We start from the raw sequence: 15,964 nt of genomic DNA, 5'->3' as shown, positions 1-15,964 counted from the left end.
CAAACACCCTGCTGGCACTGTTTGCTTGTTAAATAAGCCCAGTGCTGTGCTTAAGTCTAACTTTTGTTGTAAGAGCTTAAGGAGAGGGCCAAATCACTTTGTTTTCTTGTAAATCACCAGGGTACCCGCAACCCTGAGGAAATAACAATAATAAAATTATTAATGTTCTAATAGCAGCCTCTAAAAGCTAGCAACACTTGTAAGGCTTGGCATTTGTTTTTTGTTCAGCTGCATAGAAAGGGACCTAAAATCAAATCTGTGCAATATCTACTTTAACACCCAGTGTTTGATGTGGATTATGAGTAAAGCAGCAAGTTAGAACAGCAGTAGCTTGTTTGGAGACATTGGGAGCCTCGGCATAGCTGTGCTAAGGCAATTTGATCAGACTCACAGCTACCCTGCATGGCCCTGTGGGATATAATCTGTGTTTACCAACATTTTCTGAACTCCAGTGACCCAAGTGAAAAATAAGCATAATGTGTGTAACAAAGCAAACTCTGTGTCCTGGCTCTTTCAGCACAGAGGGCAATGCTTTCCTACAACTTTCACAGACCAGTCTTGTTGTTACTCTGGATATTTGCCTTGCCAGCAATTGCACCTAAATAAGCACAGGGAGCTATCAGCCTAAAATGTTTTGGAACCCATACATGCAAATCCATACAACTCTTCAAATCCTGAATCCTAGCACAGCTGTGAAATGCAAGAAACAATATTAAGCCGTGGTTGGATTCAGCATTCAGGCTGATTGGGGGTGGGGGGAGGGGACTGAAATGGAGGCTGTCCCCTGAAGACACAGCTAACCCTTTCTGCAAGTAGCTAGCTCAGGACCAGTGGCTTCCTCCTCAGCTGTCAGTAGGAAGGGGCTTGCTATGCATCAAATCAGTCCTCTGCTCTTCCTGCCCTGTTTTCCCTCCTGTTTCTTTTTCCTTATTGATTTGGGAGGCTTTGGATAATTTTGTGAGTGAGGTCCAGGTCAGGACTGGATTCATCAGGAGTGAACATCCTGGAGACCTTCAGCACACTTACATTCCCTTCATCCCAGCACGTTCCCCAGAGCACAGCAGGGTATCTGTTCTGGGTCAGGCTTCTCCCAAAACACCAGTGCTGGAGGGTGAGATGTAGTGACTGCCAGAGGAAATTGCAAAATTGGAGAGTCCTGACCTCTTCCCCAGGGCTTTCATTTTCTAATTTGTAGGTGGTGCGTTCCAGGGCAGAAAGGACACAGGGTAGGAAAGCTCCGTGAGTGCCTGGCCCTGCACGTTGCAGCTCAACCTGAAGCACTGCAGTCAGCAGGGCTTCCTGCCAAGGAAATCCTATGCCCAGCTCCCTCCTGGCCATCTCTGGTGGGCTGCCTGGAGGGACAGCAAAAATCCCAGCACACTTCCTGAACAGACTAAGGGATAACCAATATTCCCTGCCTGGGCAAAGCCGCCTCCGCTCTCCAAGGGCAAGCGTGTGCGCGCTCAGTGAGCGCGTAATGGCTGCCACACTCATCCGCAGAGCCTCCGCACCGCGGGACCTCTGTCAGCGCTGCATGAAGGGCCTTGGGTTCCCTGGGGCAAAAAACAACTGGAGAAAGTCCAGCCCTTCCCTTGTTCTGTTTCCTCACATGAAATAGACTTCACAATCGTCTCCTGGGCTGGAATGGCTAGAACAGGTTAGGAATTTCCAGTGGAGCCACTCGCTCCAACTCAGGCAACAGCAAATGGAGCCCTAGTTCTCATCTAGGGGGGTCTCATCTCTCACCTTTAAAGAAAGTGGTGCCTACCTTCTCAATCGTTTTCCCAGAGGAAGGGAGGGCAATGAAATGAAAAGCCCTGAAGACCACTGGGCAGGATTGCAATTTTCCATGAGAGGCAAGCTGAGGAATTCCCACACACTGTTATTCCCCAAAATTTTTACTGCTGGGTGTCAATTCTGCTACAGATTTCACAATTCCTACTGCAGGCTGATGATGTTGTGTGGGAGAACACAGGAGACTTGCTGAGACTGCCAAATTGCTAAACATGTGTGATGGTGGGCTGTCCCTTCCTCCATGTGTCTGAGCCTTGGAGGGGAAGGGGGAGGAGAGCTTAAGTGCCACAGAAGAGGGAGGATGGATTAAAAGCTGCCTCTGTCATTGACTTGTTCCATTCTTTGGCTTATTTCCCTGGGGTTCTTGGGTATTTTGTTATTAATAACTAATAATAATTTCTATGTAGCGCTTTGCATTCTGAAGGACCCTAAAGCACACCACATACTTCATAAGCTAATTAACAGCTGAGAGCCTAATTCCTCTCTTGGTTGTGGCCCTAAATGCTGAAGGAGCAGCTCAGAGTCACACTAGATTTACACCAGTTTAACTGAGGACAGTGTCTCCCTATAGATCCAGCTGGCTATGTCAGAGACAAATGCAATGTGGAGCTGGAGATGAAAGATTTGAAGTGCCTTTTCTCCTCCTTCATAATTTAAAAATGACTAAGGAAATTGCATTCAAAAAGCCTTGTGAATACAGCATTACAATTGCAAGATTCAAGATTTGGAGTTTGGGAACAGCTAAGCCCTGGTTCCTGCTGAGTTAGGGGCTCAGCTCATAACTGGCATGCGCAGCTTGTGGCTCGTCCCAGGCTGTGCAGGGCACTTTTCACTGTGTAAGCAGGACTGGTTTGCCCTCTTTTCTCGCCTATGAATTCATGTCTGTGCACAGTTACTTCCAGTGACCACTAGAGTTACAGTCTCATCACTGATCCAAAACATGACCTACTGTACAAGGTGAGCCTGGCTTTGTCCTCTTATGCACACTCATAGATCAGCAACACAGTTACATCTGAGCAGAAAAATGCAACACAATAGGATGAACTAAATCAGAAATTTTCTGGTCCATGGTTTTCCTCTACATACTTCTGGGGAAAGATTAATCCATTTGAGCTCTGGATCTTTGAGTTCAAATTCGAGATGGTTCAGTCCTTATGCCCTCATCCAGCTAGGATGTTGTTTACATGCTCTGATTTCTGAGAGTTTGATGTTGTAACTCTATATGCAAAAACTGTCCTAGTTACAATATTGTTGCCGTGATAGGGAAAAGGAAAAAAAAAGAAAACAGAAGAACCAGCTCTTAAATGCTTCCTCCATCCCATCCACCCCTTTCCATGCAGGCTTACATTACTGTCTTCCTTCCTGTCACATCTGGATATGCAGCCGTGGATTGGGATTGCCTGTGGTAGCTATGGAGCATCTCCTCTCCTCCCACACCTTATGCACATCATTTCTCTCTCACTGCAGATAATTGCATCACCCTTCCTGTCACTCGACTCACAGTTGTAGTGTCACATTTGACTCGTTAAACATACACACACATACATATAAATGGTTTTGCTACAAATTGATGGATTTTTTTTAATCATCTGTAATTTCTTTATTTCTTTTACTTGCCCTTCCTGTTTTGCTTGGACTTTTCTCCATGTCCTGATCAACTTCTGCTTTTATTTCTTTATCCTCCACCACAGCAAGTCCAGCACTTATGTTCTTCAAATTTGAAACCCAACATCATGCTACAACATCTGAGCACAACTACTTACAAATATTTTTCTCAATTCTATTTCTGATTCCCAGCTCATTTCAAATCTAGTTCTGTCTCTTCTTGCAAGGCAAAGGCAGTACTTCTACTAACTCAGCTAATATACCTTGAAAACTGTTATGGGGCTTGTAAGCCAGAAGGTTCATATATTTTTTCCTTCCTAGAGTGACACTAGTCACTCTAACAGCAGTAGAAATAGTTTCTGATCTCTTTGTTGAGGAACCAGAGATATTGTTCATGCTTTACTCATTCATTGAATCACACAGGCAAATATCATTATAAGAACTAAATTATTTCATTGACATATAAATGAAATCATGCATTTGTTACATATGTATATGTAAAATTATTTTCAATGTCAGTGCCGAAGGCAAATGTGAGAAATAGAACATTAGGAGTAGCACAGTTATCCACAGCTTTCAATTATTCAGATGAGCCTAATACATTTTTGTGTTAAGTACTATTTTCAGAAGAAATTCAGTCCAGGTTTGATTCTGGCAAAGTCTAGGAAACAGAGGCATTTGTTTACCATGGGAGACATTTGTACTGGGTGTCTGCAAAAAAGGATTTTTGGAATTATTTTTATTATTGCTGTGTTGAGATCTTTCCTTTGTGACTTGGACAGATTTGTAGCAGACCCTGAAATGCAGCCACCTGCAATGTTTCAGTTTGTAAAGCTCAAACATGCTGGATTTGCATTTGCACCAAAACGAATTCAAGAGCCCTTGCCCAATTTTCCCAGCCAATCTCACTTCCCTGCCTGTGACAAAGCACAGGAAATTTCAAGCCACAGCAAGGATATTTTTGAAAGTTACAACCCTGTAAAAAGAGGGTGTTTATAAATGGAAATCTTCATATAATCTTAATAATAGGTTTTGCTACCACTGCATCTCCACCCACGTACATGGAATAGCTGTAGCCAGCTCTGAGGCACAGTCTACGGGCTACTTAGCAGCATGCAGCAGTAGCACTGAGCAGGGTGGGAAGGAAGGGAGGCTGCCACCTCCAAGGAAAAATGCAAAATGGTTCCAGGCTGACAGCACTGCAGAGTCCAGCCCTAGCACAGCGTGGGCCCCCTTGGCTGCTGCAGCAGAGCTGTGCAAGGAACCATGCGGGCAATGCCAGGGTGGGATGGGCTCTCCTGCACTCCCACACTGCTGAGGCTCTACAGGAGGGACTTGAGTCACCTCCAGCTGCACATGTGGACATCACACTGAAAGGGTGGTTAAGCATTGGAAAGGACTGCCCAGGGAAGTGATGGAGTCACCATCCTTGGAAGAGTTTATTTAACAACTGGACATGGCACTTAGTGCTTTGGTTAAGTTGGCATGATGGTGATCAGTCAAAGGATGGACTCGATGATCTAGGACATCTTTTCCAACTTAAATGATTCTATGATCCTTCTGTCATCAGCCTCCTCTCCTTTGCCAGGTGATTGTCAGGGATGGCTGCAGAGAGTAAATGAGGAGAAGAACAGAAAAAGGCAGAGCAGGAGCCTGGTATTGTTTTGAATGGGACTAATCTCCCTGGTGCTCGATACTGGCAGTTCTCTATACCCCTCTCCTTCCATCTCATCATCTCCTCCTCAATGCTATGCCATACTGGCTTCTCCTACTTATTTCTCCCATCTCTGTCTGCATTTCTTTCCCTATTTATCAGCCATCTCCTAAATAAATTAATCTCCTCAGAGCCAGTATGTTTTAGACTGTTTTACTGCTGTAGCTTTGGTCATTGCTAATGTGCTGTGATACACCTCTTCCTCCATGCTCATCAAGGCAGCAGTGGTCTGTAAGACAGTGTTTGTAACATTTTTACTGCAACTCCCTTTATCATCTGATCCTTGGCAACAGCTGTAATAAACATGATTATTAATAATAAGGTGAAGAGAGCTGGTATAGTGGTTCTACCTCATAGGCAGGGGCAGATATGCTTTCGTAACTATAAGATCAATTTCTATTTTGCACCAGTTCTTTTACAGGCTTCTTCAGCACAATATCTGAATGAATTCCATTGGCACATTAAGTGATGGAGCTTGATATCAGTCACATGTGGTTTGTTCTTTTATCCTCTCCCCAGGGAGAGAATTATGTATGCCACGTACTGGGTATGTTGCTAGGGTTTTGTTTGGGATTTTTAACATATGCATTGCTGCGTGTTTGCATTGAAGAAGACCACATCAAAGCAGGTGCACTGCATTTGGACAGAAAGGTGGCAAGATTTTTGATGGCCTGTAGTTCCCATGGGATCTCTGCTATTGTCCCAGGGTCAACTCCTCAGACCACATTTACTGCCCCACTGACCTTCACCTTGTGGTGGAAAATCCCTTTGTTCCTAATGACAGCTGAGCATTCTTCACTCTTAAAATTACCCAGCTGGGTCAAAAGGTATTAGCCTAGCACAGCATCCCCTGTCACTGTGCAGGGTCAGAGCTGCAAGAGCAGCACCTGCTCCAGCCCCAGAATGACCATCCCTTATGCTTTGTGTGCTGGTTTAGCCCTACACCCTGTAACCTGCGTACTGAGGCAGGTGAAAAGATGGCCTAATTTCTGTAAGGTGCTGTCTATGGAGAGATCCCCAGAGAGGGATAATAAGCCCTTTTGAAGGGCCAGTCTTTCTTCTGGGAGCATCAGGACATGTGGGTAAAAGCAGATGCCCACAAGCACTGTCTGTGTTCCCTGCCACCGCACTTTTCATCAGCTCCAAATCCCCCAAAATTATGTGTGCTCTCAAGTGCTTCATTCTTGGAAGGGAGGAGAGCAATCAAAATGCCTTCAAAAGGCTTTTCCTGTGCTCTTTGTCACGTCATGAAACCTTACTCCTTCCTCTTGCAGTCATGTCAGGTTGGGCATTAACAACTCAGTGTCACTGGTGTCAATTTTTGACAGGGATGGCAGACCTCTTCTCCTGGTTTGGAAGCCTTTTGTGTGTAAGAAAGGCATGCCAGCAGTTTGCCATGTAGCTGTGGAATTTGTCTCCGTAGCCCAGAGGCTGGCTCTGAGCCCCACTTCACCACCTGGTACCAAAGGGACACTGCTCAGAAACAGAATCCTGGAGCAGAATTGTTTGTGTTTGTGTCTCACTACCTGCCCATCATGTGCCATTTCTCGTATCTCTTTCATGGGCAGATAGCAAACAGTTTAATCTGCACCAAAGTTTACTCCTAGGGCAGGCAGCACAAGTGGGAACTTACAAGAACTGTCATGTTTGCACAGCCTTCATGCACAGAAGGTCACATCAAAAATGAGCATGTCACATTTGAACTAGATGGTGGGAAGAATTATCTGGCCCAAATGATCCAGTGTCTGATCACTTTCATATTTTTAATACAAATATCCTCAGCCTACTCTCCTGAGGCAGGGAAACACATTATTCCCATTTTGAGTGAAAGAAGAGATCAGGGGAGGGTAAGTGGCTTGCCTAAAATGATATGGGGAGCATGTGACAAAAAGCGATACTGAATCCTTGGCCAACACCAAACCATCTTTCTCAGCTTTTAGAGACAACAGCTATATCCAGCCCCCTTTATTTATTTCTCTAGAAGCCATCATGCCAAAACCTCTGCTAAATTAGAGAGTGAGACTGAAGGAAAGCTTTCAGCGGATTGCTTTTCTCCATAAATGGAAATATCACAAATCATTCTGGGAAAACAGGTCTTTCTGTTCTCATCCCTCTTTGTCTGCTTCTCTCCTTTTGGATGTCTTTTCCTCTGCCTCTGGCTCACAGTTTTCAGATGTATGGTCCTGACCATTTAAAAGTGTTCCTACCTCGCAGGAAGGGAGTAGCTTTTCATTCTTTGGAACTTACTATTTTGCAATGGATTGCACTCTGCAGGCAAGCAAGACTTCTGAAAGAGAGAGGGCTGCACAAAGAGGCACAAAAATAAACTATCACCAACAATACGGAGCCGGGTTCTCATCGGGGGTAGCTCAGTCTGAGTATTGCTGCAGCAGGGCTGGTGGCTGCCAGCTGTCCTGGATAGACAGCTTATACCCAAACAATGATCCTGCCACACTGGAGGAGGTCTCTCTCACAGATGAACACACAGTTGATGCTGAATTTCATCTTAGACATTTAGACATTTAGTCCCTCTTGGCAGTATGAGAGATTGCTCTTAATGACCCAACCGGGCAACTTCTGTCCTTGGCCAGGCACTGGAGGGGTGCCTACTGCACCAGTCCTGGCTCTTCTAAACTGCATTTTCCAAAGCTGGGACAGGCAACAAGCAAACGATGGTGGTCTTGCTTAACAACTCCCAGTAACACACAAGGGATGTGGAGACTGCTCCATGCTTTTCTATGGACCTGGGCATCTGCAGCCTTCCTTTCCTGAGACAGGCTGATGCTCATCCCCACCTTCTTTGCAGCCTGCACACCCCAAAGCAGGCTGTTCGAAGGATGGCCACACTGATACAGCACAGAGAGGGAGGTGGCTGCATGAATGAGAGGGACTGAGAAACAGGAGAAAGATCTGATGGGTCAACATGAGCAAGGATGAGGAGAGAGCCCAAACTGCACTGGGAGAGCTACAGGGAGGAGGTGGAAGCATGTGGCTTAAGTGTCTCAGAGAGGTGTATGGGAGAAGACGGAGATACGTGCCACATTTCAAAGTTCACAGCATGAAATATCTTGAGTTGGGAAGAATGTGAAGGGCAAAGGGACTCAAGCAGAGAGGAGATGTGGTTCTTGCTTCCTTGGGGGGTTCTCAGAGCCATACATGCCCTCCCACATAATGATTTGATCTTGCTCAGGCATTCAGGAGTATTAACTGTAGGGTGGCACACAGCTCTCACCATCCCTGGCTCCGCAGACCACACGTGCAGCACAAGAAAAGGCTGTTGTGTCAGACCTCAGCAGCACTGCTGAGCTGCTCCATCCCCCCTCTGTGCTTCCACCAGCACAGGTGCCAGGGAAGCTGCTGTACCATCTCAGCAGGCCACAGATGTCCGTCAGAGAATTGCCGAGTGACCTTGGCACGAGAAGTGACATCAAGGCCTTCCCCACACCGAGCGGGTTCCTGAACCGCAGCCATCCATCACTCACTCACTCTGTGCGCTTTGGGAGCCGCTGGCACAGCACACCCACACCATGCCCTGTTTAACACATCCCCGTACGGCACCAGGCAGAGGAGCACTGTCACCCCCATTTTACAGGGTGGGACTCTGAGGCAGAGAGAAGTGGTTTTAACAGCACGCCTGTGGCAGAGCAAAAACTGAATCTTGTTCTCTTATGTTCCCAGTTAGCGCATTAATGACCTAAATTCTGCATCCTTTCCCCATCCATCGCCCAGAGGAACTAGGAGGCATTGGAGGAGCGGGTGTGGTAGCACAGGCAAACAGTCAGCATCCAAACCCACAGCACTCTGTGCTGAGCACAGACAAAGCAGGGGCTAAAGTGGCACCAACGCTGCCCTCATGAACCCCAGTAGGGTTGATCCAGGGAGGGGAATCAACCTGGCACAGCATACGAGCCTGTGGAGAAGGGCAGCTCCACAATGTCACAGCATTTTAAGCAAGCCAAGGCTGGACACTCCGATGGCCAAGTACCCTGCGGAGCCAGGTCAGCAAAGCCAGTGGGACACTGAGCACCAGGAGCAGATTTTCGAAGAGCCTGCATATCCCCTCAGCCTGCCTCAGCGGCTGAACCTCTAACCAGCTATCCCACGCAAGTCCATAGAAAAGACAGCCTGCACCAGATGCATCTTCCCCAGGCAGCTCAATTCTTTACATACGAATTAATCAGCCTCAAATTCAGCAAGAAACAGAGCGGGGGAGAGGGAGAAAAAAGGAAGCAGGGAAAGGATGTCACACAGTGAGGGGGTTTCCAGATGCACTGCGTCTTCCCTCCCTGGCTGATTCCAACTGGGAGGCTCCGGCTGTGTGCCAGGAACATCACCTGGGAGGTGTATGCAGGTTCTGCCTGCTCCCCCAGCATGTACGGGCAGGAGGAACTCAGTGTTCAGCATCTGCTGGGTGAGGAACTGAAATCTGAAGCTGGAGACCTCCCCAGTGCCCCAGAGTGTGCCAGTGTTCACATGCACTGTACAGCAGTGACAGCAGCCAAAGGACCAGGATGAAGAGCTGCTCATCTGTCACAGGCAGATGGCCCCAGGCAGTCAGGAACAAGGCAGGGAAAGGACCCCCTTCATGATGTATCTGCCTGCCTCATAGGGATTTTAGTGGGCAAGTAGCAGGGTGGAAGTGTGCCAAGGCAATTTACTTGGCTATGAAGCTTTCCTTCCAGAAGAGCCATGGCTGAGAAGCTGACACTTTTTGAACAAGGTAACTGGATTTGGGATGGGTGATTAATAACCTTTCATAACCCACAGTTTTAGTGTGGGAATAGTATGTCAGAGCTACACAGAGAAGCTTTGTTCCTATTTTCTTCTCATATTACTTACCTCTTAATGCACGCACGCACTCCTCTCTGCTGTCTCCAGTCTCTTCATGCAAGCTCTTCAAATGAGTAGCTAAATGCAATAGGTACCTTGGAGGCATCAGACGCAAGCCAGATGGATGCAGAAGAAGCCAAACTTGGAGGTAGACCTAAAGGAACCCACCTACCTGCCTTTCATTTACTCAGATATTTACTCAGGACTGCCTCCCAAAGCATCCCAAATGTTAAGCCATCAAGGGCTGGCCTCAAGAAGCAACTCAGGGAGAATCCTTTGAGCTTGGTCCTTCTTCCATGTGTTCACAAATATCTGAAAGTTCATTCAAATCCATCTGGACTAGACCTTCCAAGACATGACTTGGGGACCTGACATGGTGACTGCAGGTCTCAGCCTGGGAAGGTTTGGTCTGGAAGAGCTCTCTTGCTCTTCCCAGAGGCAACAGCCTCAAGTGTGGTGGCTCCATTTTCCCCTTGCCCTTCACACCCAGCTGCTCCAGAAGCTGGGTTCAGGGTCAGGGTGGCAGGAGCTTACCCAGGCTGCCGCAGCATTTGCCACTTTTCAGACTTGGGCTCCAAATGCTTCTGCTGAGGGACCAGTGAGCCTGAGCACCTTTGTGGGTTGACATCTGGTGAGGAGGCCCACAGGACCACCATGCCTACCCACGCACATCATGCAGACAATGCATTTCTCCTTTCTGGACAGACTGCGTCCATCAGTTCTGTGTTAATGGCCAGTCAGTGCAAGTGTCCAGAGGGAAATGGAATGGAGGATAGGAGAAAAAAATTGTGGGAACCCCAGGAGACATAATGAAATTGTCTTTCACATGGGCAACCCTGTACAAGAATGGACAACCTGATCATTTGAGATACTAATTAATCAGTGGTCATAGTGAAAATTATGATGTGGCTTGAGGAGTACCTCTCTGGAGTGGTACTCCTGTTGTCAAGAGGAGATATGAGTGATGAAAATAAGAGCCTGGTAGACATCCCAGCTAACAAAAGACTTGGAAGATGTCACTGGCCCCTTGTTGGGATGGTCTTGTTGGTTATGGAGAGTGTGAAAAACGGTGTCCCATAACTGAAACTGGCGGTTTCAGTTTCTACATACACCAGCCTGATGGAACTGTGTCCAGCCCAGCTTCCCTCACTTATGGTGGAAGATTTTCCTCCCCCAGCACCAGGGTGTTTTGCTGTTGAGCTGCATACACACACTTGCACCGAGCTTCTTGTAGCCTCGGTCCGTGAGAGGACACATGAGCAGGCCTGACACAGGTATGCAGAAACATGCACTCATATGGAGAAAGTAGATTAAGGACTTTTGTTCTAACACCGAACCAGAACAAAAGGATGTATCCTGCCCACAGAATTAGAGGGCAATGAATTCACAGCTGAGAGAAACAAATACTTTTGCAACCCACACCTAATCATCCTGCCCTGATGCCCTCACTGCTGGGATCCAGGGAGGCCACGCCAGGGGAAACACTGGGGTCTGATGCTGTAACTCACAGTTGTGCCTGTGATGCTGAGGGAGGGGACGCTGACACCTGTGCTTGCCCAGAGCCTGGCTCCCATTCCCATCCCGCCTCGCTCCAGGCGGGCAGTGCTCTCCCGCCTGTCTGCAGCAGGAGTCAGGGAGCTCCTGGGGCTCTCCTCTCGGAGTGAGGCATGCTGGGCTAGGTGGGCATCAGGCCGGAGCCTGACAGCACACCCCACATTCCTGTGCAAATACACGTGCGAGTGTGCAAGGAGTGGCCCTGGGCATTTCCCAGGCGTGCGCACCCGAGTGGGCATGCTGCCTGGGAGGAAGGCAGGCGGGCACAAAAGGTGACGCAGAGGGCAGCTGTTCCTGCAAGGCAGGTTTTGGTGTTCTCATTTGTTCTTTTTCTCTCTTGTTCCCTAGGGAATTTTAAAGGTCTGTGTAAGCAAATCGATCACTTCCCTGAGGATGCAGATTATGAAGCCGATACAGCAGAATATTTCCTCCGTAAGTCTACAGGCTCTTTTTGCAATGGCTCGGGTGCCTTTTGTTTCTGAACCCAGGGTGGTGGAGACACTGGGACCTGTGAGGCTCAGTGGAAACCCCAGAGCCTCATCACCCCCTAAAAATTACTCCACTCACTTCCCAGGGGCTCTGCCCATGAAACAGTGTAAACTCAAACTCACAGAAACAACCAATGGCATTTTTTTTATAAGCAGCAATTAACTGTGATATAAAATCAGAGTCTTAATTCAAACCCACTGAAAAGCTTCTGATTGAGCCTGAGGTCGGACTGGCCTAGCTGGGGCAGAGTGTGTGTGAGTGTGCATGTCCTCCTAAAGCAGAGAAAGTTATATTTCCTTATCTGATACTCTGGTGGCACCAGACTTAAGAAATTAGCTGGATTTTGTCTGAGGATCTCTTATTGCTGTCTTCACCTTTCCCCAAACACCGCTTCCCTACAGAGACTGCAGGTCTGATCTTTGCTGGTTTTAGTGATGGGAGCAGGCAGCAGGAATAAGGACAGCAGAGCCCTTGGAAGAAAAGACCTGGTGCTCACCCAGAGGCCCTAGGAGAGGTGCTGAACCCTAGGCACAAGGCATGTCTATAATGGGACCTAGTCTGAGCTTCAAGTCCCAGCTGAGATGTGTGAGTGAAGCTCACACCGCTTTGCACAGCAGCACCCTGGCCAGCAGGACAGATCCACACCATTCATTGCCCTGTCTGGTTGCCCTCCCCAGCCAGCATTTCCACCCACCCTAGAGACAGGTCTTATTCTTCCTTCAGCACAGCTGAACAGGGAACACTCCTTTTAGGTCTCCACCTTGCTATCCTGCCCTCCCTCCACAAGCCCAATGTCTTTTGACATCATGAGATCTTCTCCCGACAGAAATTTGAGATAAGTGCTTTTGACCTTCCAAGGTTAATCATCAGAGGCTTCCAAAGACCGGGAGTCTTTCAGAATAGCTCCTTGTCATCCGGGTGTGCTCCAAGCCAGATGTGGAAACCCAGCCCTGCGGCAGGGATGAGAGAGATAATTTCGGATCTGTGAGGCTCATTTGTATGTGAAAAGAGGCAGATCTTATGCTGCTTCCTCTTGGTTTCTCAAACAGTCCTTCATCCACTGTAAATTGTAAATAACTGAGGGAGATTGCTTCTTTCAGCTGCTTTTCTGCAGCACTGGTCTCTTAATTGCTGCATGGTGCCTGAACAGCAGAGCTGAACACAGAGGTTTGATCCGGTTTGGCACAGGGATGCCAAAGGTTTGCAGGCTGCCTCCGAGGGCAAATCAGCCATTGCAGAGCTGCTTGGGAGCAAAGAAGCTGCTTGCAGCATCAATTGCACTTCAGAAAAAAGAGTTTGGGGAAGGGGCCAAACATCACAAGAAGGACGGGTTTGTTCCCTCAGAGAGAACAAGATCTGAAGACAAAAATTGGCCCAATGTCAGGACCTGACAGTGTCCCCAGGGTAGAGCCCTTTTTAAGAAAGAATCAGGTTCAAAGAGGGATTTGGCAAGTCAATAAAGGATGATTTGGGTCATTCCTGAGGGAACTGGGATTTCTGCTGGCTTAGACCTGCCTGAAGAAGGACCCCACTGAACAGCTTCTTCCCAGAACTTCTGTCAAACCGGAGTCCCTGGGTGCTCTGCATGGGCAATGCCTGGTGGTACCATCAGAAACAGCTAGGAAGTCGTTTATCTGTAACAGAGTAGGCAATTCCCTCATGCCCCAGGGGACCAGGACAGTGATGGAGCAGGGTCCATGGCCTGGCTAGAAGGTTTTAGCCATTATTTCTGCCAGCCGTCCACATAAGGTGTCTTAGGATTTTTGAAATCAAATGCCTGTTATCAGAGAGGAAGCAGAAACATCCCTGTGTTTCCTTGCTAGCAGACACAGGTGAGTTTAGGGAGCATATGCCACCAGCCCCTTTTCTTTAGGCCACAGGCTCTCGAGCCAGGAAGGCTGGATGATATTCTCCTCCTCTCTTGCTGGCATGGTCCCCCTGAAAGGCTGAGGAAGACTGCTGTCCTTCTCCATCACATGACACCTGCAGCTTCCCATGTCAGTCAGCAACTTTGGGTTCTCCCCACAGATGTGAATTTCAGAATTAAGACACAGATAAAACTGATGTAGTCAGGACCAGGTTACAGGACTGACCAAGCATCCCCCTAGAAAGCCTCTCAACAGTGGGTGTCTGCTTGACGTTTGCTTCCTGCCATTTAAGCTTCCCATCGTGAAATGCCACCTTGTTTTCCAGAAGCTATTAAGATGGTTATTACTGTTATCCTGTTCCCTGAAACACAGCCAGGCAGAGCTGGAAAGCAAGCAAGAGAGCTTTCTCCCTGCCTTCTGCATTCCCCATGCACAAGCAGTGCACTAGGCCCCCCTCAAAGAGCTGATTGCTTGAGCCTAGCAGGATCCAGAGGCCAACAGGGTCTTTGAAATGGGGTCTCTGCTCACTTAGGGAAAAGTCCTGCATTTGCTTCATTGGGTTCATTCTTGCAGGCAAGGAAGGATTAGCTTTCATCCCCCCTCCCAGATCTTTGCTCCACAAGCAGAATTGCACCAGCCCGTCTGATACCTTTCTTTATCAAGCAAGGCTTCATTTCACACTTTAACAGCTTATTTTCTCTTGTGAAGGGAGGAGAGAAGGCCTTCCTAGTTAAAAAAAAATAGGAATATTCACAACGCAGACTCAGGCAGAGCTCTGGCTCCCACCGAGCCGCCCACGAGCGGTGTGTGCGTGTGTGCCCGTGTGTGTGGGTGTGCGTACACACAGACGTGGCCTTTCACTGCAGGAACACGAGTCAGACCCCCCAGAAGCTTTGGGGTATGTTTTGCATGCACATACGAGCATATACGTGCATCTGTGCATCTATGCCATTGCCCTCTACTGGCTGAGCTCTTCCCATATCGACCGATGGAGAGTGTGCGTGTGTGGGAGCTGGCACATCCAAACCATCACTGCCCTCTGGAAGCAGCCCAGTCATTTAATCACTAGGTTAAGCCCCGCATTTCAGCACACAGGGCTGGGACTGTTTCTTCTCAGTCCTCACTGCAGCTGCAGAGCAGTGCATGGCACCACGAGCTCCTTCTCAGCCCTAAAAAAAAAAAAATCTCCTTGAGATGCTCATGCCCTTTTGGGAGGATTCAAGATTGAGCAACTCTGCAGGAAGCATTTGGGTTGCTGTTCTTTGAAGTGCAGGCTTGAGCAGCAGAGCCCTGCAGAAGGAGAAGCTGAATGGTGCCTGGGCTCCCCCTCCAGCCCACAGTCCCCCAAAAAAACAGAGGAAAAAACAGTGTGAGGGGGCACAGACAATGCAGGCAGGCTCCCAGCCCAGTCACCAGCCCCACAGCCTCCTCTGCCTCGCCATGCAGAACCACCAGCTTTGTGGCAGCAGCAGTGGCCAGGGCATGGGAGAGTTGCTTTGGACCACTCTCTTTTTCTGACACACTTTGTTTCTCTCTCCTTCCCTCCCTCCATCCCCCAATGCCTTTATCTCTCCTTAAATTACTCCCCTACTGCACATTGCCCTCTGTCTCTCCCCTTCACCCCCACCCACTAAATGCGCTTGCGTGTCCCCCTCACTCCGGTGTCATTTCCATGCCCTCTTTTCCTCTCTCTCACACCTGTGTTGTTCTTTCTGCCCTGCCCTCCCTCTCTCCTCTGCAGGGGCTGTTAGAGCCTCTAGTATTTTCCCGATCCTGAGTGTGATTCTGCTTTTCATGGGTGGACTCTGCATTGCAGCCAGCGAGTTCTACAAAACCCGACACAACATCATCCTTAGTGCCGGCATCTTCTTCGTGTCTGCAGGTAAAGGGGTGCACAGAGCCTGATGCCCCAGGGGTGGGCTCCAGGGCTTGGGGGGCTGCCCAGCCAGGACATTGGGGTACAGTTGCCTAGGCAGGAGTGTGTGCATTTCCCAGCCCTGATAAGTCTTATTTGGGCTGAAAGCAGCATCACAAGGACGCCTCTCCATCCTGCCTGCTCACCCAGCAGAGGCAGGCAGGCAGAGGCTTTTCCTCCTGCTTGGGAGCTGAC

General features: G+C 48.4%; 1 protein-coding gene across 2 annotated transcripts in view; it reads left to right on the top strand.

Annotated features, from left to right (window-relative positions):
* Nucleotides 1-15,964, top strand: part of CACNG2 (calcium voltage-gated channel auxiliary subunit gamma 2) — a 55,190-nt gene that overhangs the window by 35,766 nt on the left and 3,460 nt on the right. For both annotated transcript variants that reach the window (XM_071422781.1, XM_071422780.1), the window contains 2 exons: nt 11,846-11,929; nt 15,596-15,736. In XM_071422781.1, coding sequence (XP_071278882.1) covers nt 11,846-11,929; nt 15,596-15,736 — 225 coding nt within the window. The remainder of the gene's footprint in view (nt 1-11,845; nt 11,930-15,595; nt 15,737-15,964) is intronic.

The sequence above is a fragment of the Agelaius tricolor genome, unplaced genomic scaffold (genome assembly GCF_023055355.1).
Source record: "Agelaius tricolor isolate 1412-34295 unplaced genomic scaffold, bAgeTri1.0.p SCAF_3, whole genome shotgun sequence".
Classification (NCBI taxonomy): Eukaryota; Metazoa; Chordata; class Aves; order Passeriformes; family Icteridae; genus Agelaius; species Agelaius tricolor.
The sequence above is the reverse complement of the archived record's forward strand: the minus strand, read 5'-3'. Positions and strand labels throughout refer to the sequence as shown.